Raw genomic sequence first — 3693 nt, 5'->3', positions numbered from 1 at the left:
TTGGTGAACCTTGAGATGATGAAGGCTCAGTAAATTTTTTGATAGTCTTCGAAAAATATTTCCAGTCGTTGCTAGTTTTTAGATTTGTATTATCGAATGATTTTATTTTATTAAATTTTTTAATATATAGGAACCCCTGAGGTGGTATTAATTTTTATTTCAGGGACTTGAATCTAGTCTTCTATTTAATATTTTTTATATATATACGGACACATAGTAGCTTTAGAAAATGAACGAGTTGTTTACAGGCGCATTGGCGCGGTATATAGCTGTATATATGTGTGTTTGCATTGCATATATACAACATTAAACATTAAAATATTGACGCTTTGAAAAATTTATGTAGAAAATATTTTCATTTATAATTTAATGAAAATAAAAGACTATATTTGATTTAACTACAGGTAAAAAAAAAACGAATAAATTAAAAAGTTTTTTTTTTCCTATGCCAAGTGAGCTTTTATTTTTATCAACGTTTAAAATGCCGGGGAATTGCGGCAAAAATGATGGCGACATTGCGCTGTGTGGAGAAGTCCGGCAAGATTATGGCGTTTTGTCGTTTCGGAGAATTTTGTCGTCGAAATTGCGACGCAATGTCGTTTTCGTTTCCAAGTCGTTTTACCCAATTATGTCGTTTGTGGACAGTATATAGGCAACAAAAAATTCCCGACTTTTCCAGGAAACACCGAAGAAGTTTTCCTTTTTTTGCTCAGATATCTCCCAAAATCCACCGACACAGACTCGACATTTCCGTCATACCCAGGTATTGCTGATCATCGCTGCACAAATTCAACAAAAATTCAAAAAACTCGACGTCATTTCGCCGATTGTCCGAGTTGTCGTCGGTGAAATTGTGTCGACCAGTTTGAAATTATCCCACTTTCGTGTGCGATTAATTTTTTTTTTTGTGCTATAGTGCTTAATGAAAGTTGCTTACCTTGAATCATTGGGTCACATATGATTTTTTCAATGTTTTTAAAATATGTCCGAAAAATGAAGTTTTAAACAATTTATGATAGAAATGAATAAATTTCGGGTTTAATTGATTTTTTTTTATATATATGGCTGAATGAAAGTTGCTTATCTTGAGTCCTTGGTTGACATATGTTTTTTTTTCTATTTTTTAAAAATATGTCCGAAAATTGAAGTTATAAATAGCTTAGAACTAATTTTGTGGTCATGACAATTGGTATTTAGTATTTACTAGTAGTTTGGTTGTGTTACTAATTTTTGAAGTTACTAATTTTTGTTCAACGCTTGAAGGTAAATAACGATGGCAGATGAAGGCATAGGAAAGCATTCTATGATGGTGGCGGGGAGCAATAATCATTTTACATGCAAGTACTGTGGAGTGACGACAAGAGGAGGGGGCCTGACTCGTATCAAACTTCATTTGAGTGGGAACGACCCAAAAAAGAATGTGAAGCGGTGTGAGAAGTGTCCGCCAGGAGTTAGAGAAGAGATGATGTTGTTGCTACAGGATGTAGAAAGGAAGAAGAAAAATGAACAAACCACGGAGGAGACAATTCGGGGAGAGATGCATTCGACTCTTGGTTCAGTTGATGAAGAAGGAGACTTCGAAGTTGAGATGGAGCATGACCTATACAAGGCAACGAAGAGAAGTTGTGAAGAAGCTTCTGTGGAAAATGAGAGATCCGGTTTAGGTGGAGGTTCACAATCGCATCGTGATTTGGGAAGGGGGACGTCAACGACTGCACCATCTCCGGAAAGCAACCCTTAATCCGGAGGCAAAGACATCACTGAAGAAGTGTTTGGATAATATTGTGAGTCGTTTCTTCATTTACGAGAGTGTGCTGGTGAACAAAGTGAAGTCCCACCATTTTCATAATATGATGCACGAAGCGTCGAAAATAGGTAAGGGAACTTGTAAAATTGTTAGGTGAATACTAATGAATTGATTAACGGGTTTCTGATTATTGGTTTATGTAAAATTTTTTTGTTTACAGGTCGTGGTGTCCCTTTACCTTCCCCATACCAGATTCACAACACGTATCTTAAAGAAGAGGTGGCAAAAGCACATACTTACGTTGATAGTCAAAGACCAATATGGCAAGAGTTTGGGTGCACCATCATGTCTAATAGTTGGACATGATCAACTGGATTGAGCATTATCAATGTCATGGTCTACTCTGCTGGATAGACTGTTTTCTCTAAGTCTATCGACGCGTCGGACAAGATAAAGAATTGGCAATATATTTTCAAGATATTGTCGGACGTGGTGAAAGAGATCGGGCAATACAACGTCATCAAAGTAGTGACGAATAACGGATCGGCGTACAAAAAGGCCGGTAAGAAGTTGATGGAAAAATTTAATTTGTATTGGACACCGTGTGCCACTCATTGCATGGATTTGATGTTGGAAGACGTTGTAAGAGAGAAACTATCTCACGGTTCGTGAAGGATGCAAGGAAAATTACCAAATTCATCTACAATCACAGGATTGTGTTATCGAAGATGAGAGACGAAGGAGAAGGTGAGATTGTTTGGCCGGGTCTGGCAAGGTTTGCCACCAACTATTTAGTCCTTACAAGTTTAAAGGGCAATAAGGGAGGGTTAAGGAAAATTTTCACCTCTGATTGGTGGAAGACGACCACATTTCGTAATACTTTGATCGGAAGATTTGTTGAATCAAAAGTACTCGATCAAACATTTTGGTTTTGGTTACACCTGGATGCAGTTTGTAAGGTATTCGATCACATGTATACCACTCTACGCTTCATGGATACAGAAGTTATCCCAATCCTAGGTACGTGTTTGAACTTATTATGTCACAAACATATGATGTTATGAGCTTATTATGTTTTGAAATTTTTAGGTGCGCTTTACCACGTATTCAACTTGATGAAAGTAAAGTTGGAAAAAATTCCAAATAAGCAATCGGTTGTGGATATCGCAGTCGAGCGATGGGAGAGATAGCTTCGTCACCCAGTACATGAGGCAGCCTACTACCTAAATATGAGGTGTCAATACAATTCGAGCATCTTGATGAAGCCAGAGCATGTTGAAATTCTTATTAGTGACAAGGACAAGATGTCGCACACAATGTATTGACAATGTGTCCGACAACTTGCTTGCACACAGATAATGGATAAACAACAAACATTGCGATAAAGAAGATACACACGATATGGTTACCCAGTTCGGTGCAATACGCCTACGTCTGGGGGCACTCTGCCAGTGGAAAGGATTTCACTATCTTGTAGTCAATAGTACACGCAAGGTTTATATAGATTACAATCACCAAATCAAGAAAACCTAGAGACTATTACCACCAATGAATACCTAGCCAGGGACTCCCCCTGGATTTGAGCTCCGTCTCAATTCCACCCTTCGAGCAACCTCCTATGCTCGGATGACTTTCAGTCTTCAACCGTTCGTGAGCCTTCAATCACGAGATCACAAAACCCAACTCTCACAGATACTCAATCTTTGTGGAATAGTGTTTGAGAGAATACACCGCGATTAACGAAACAGAAAGCCTCCCAGTCCACCGGTCTTGCACGTCTAAGAGCTCTAAGTGTTTTATCAAAAGCGTCAAGGCTGCTAAGGGGGAGCGCATGACTTTTATAGCAGCTGTATAGGCCTGGAAGTGTATCTAGGGTTTCGTTACCCAGCCTCATATGAATATCTCATAATAAAGTTACCAGCGAGGCAATATCTCATAATGAAGGT

The 3693-nt window shown here is 38.4% G+C and overlaps 1 protein-coding gene across 1 annotated transcript; it reads left to right on the top strand.

The window, feature by feature from the left end:
- The first annotated feature begins 1273 nt into the window (after nt 1–1273).
- LOC149397550 (uncharacterized) lies at nt 1274–2937 on the top strand. Its single transcript, XM_089614254.1, has 6 exons — nt 1274–1609; nt 1665–1875; nt 1968–2047; nt 2162–2411; nt 2699–2767; nt 2837–2937. The coding sequence occupies exons 1-6, from the start codon at nt 1274–1276 to the stop codon at nt 2935–2937; spliced, it is 1047 nt and encodes a 348-aa protein (XP_089470380.1).
- Nucleotides 2938–3693: the final 756 nt, after the last annotated feature.

The sequence above is a fragment of the Urtica dioica genome, chromosome 5 (genome assembly GCF_054948205.1).
Source record: "Urtica dioica subsp. dioica isolate 48M chromosome 5, U.dioica_male_clone48M_v1_H2, whole genome shotgun sequence".
Taxonomy (NCBI): domain Eukaryota; kingdom Viridiplantae; phylum Streptophyta; class Magnoliopsida; order Rosales; family Urticaceae; genus Urtica; species Urtica dioica.
Note: the sequence above shows the minus strand (reverse complement) of the source record. Positions and strands in the feature narration are given on the sequence as shown.

Coding starts and splice junctions, on each gene's coding strand:
- LOC149397550 (XM_089614254.1), top strand. CDS start 1,274: ATGGCAGATGAAGGCATAGGAAAGCATTCTATGATGGTGGCGGGGAGC. Junction 1,876..1,967: donor GCACGAAGCGTCGAAAATAG/GTAAGGGAACTT, acceptor TTTTGTTTACAG/GTCGTGGTGTCCCTTTACCT. Junction 2,048..2,161: donor TGGCAAAAGCACATACTTAC/GTTGATAGTCAA, acceptor TCTGCTGGATAG/ACTGTTTTCTCTAAGTCTAT.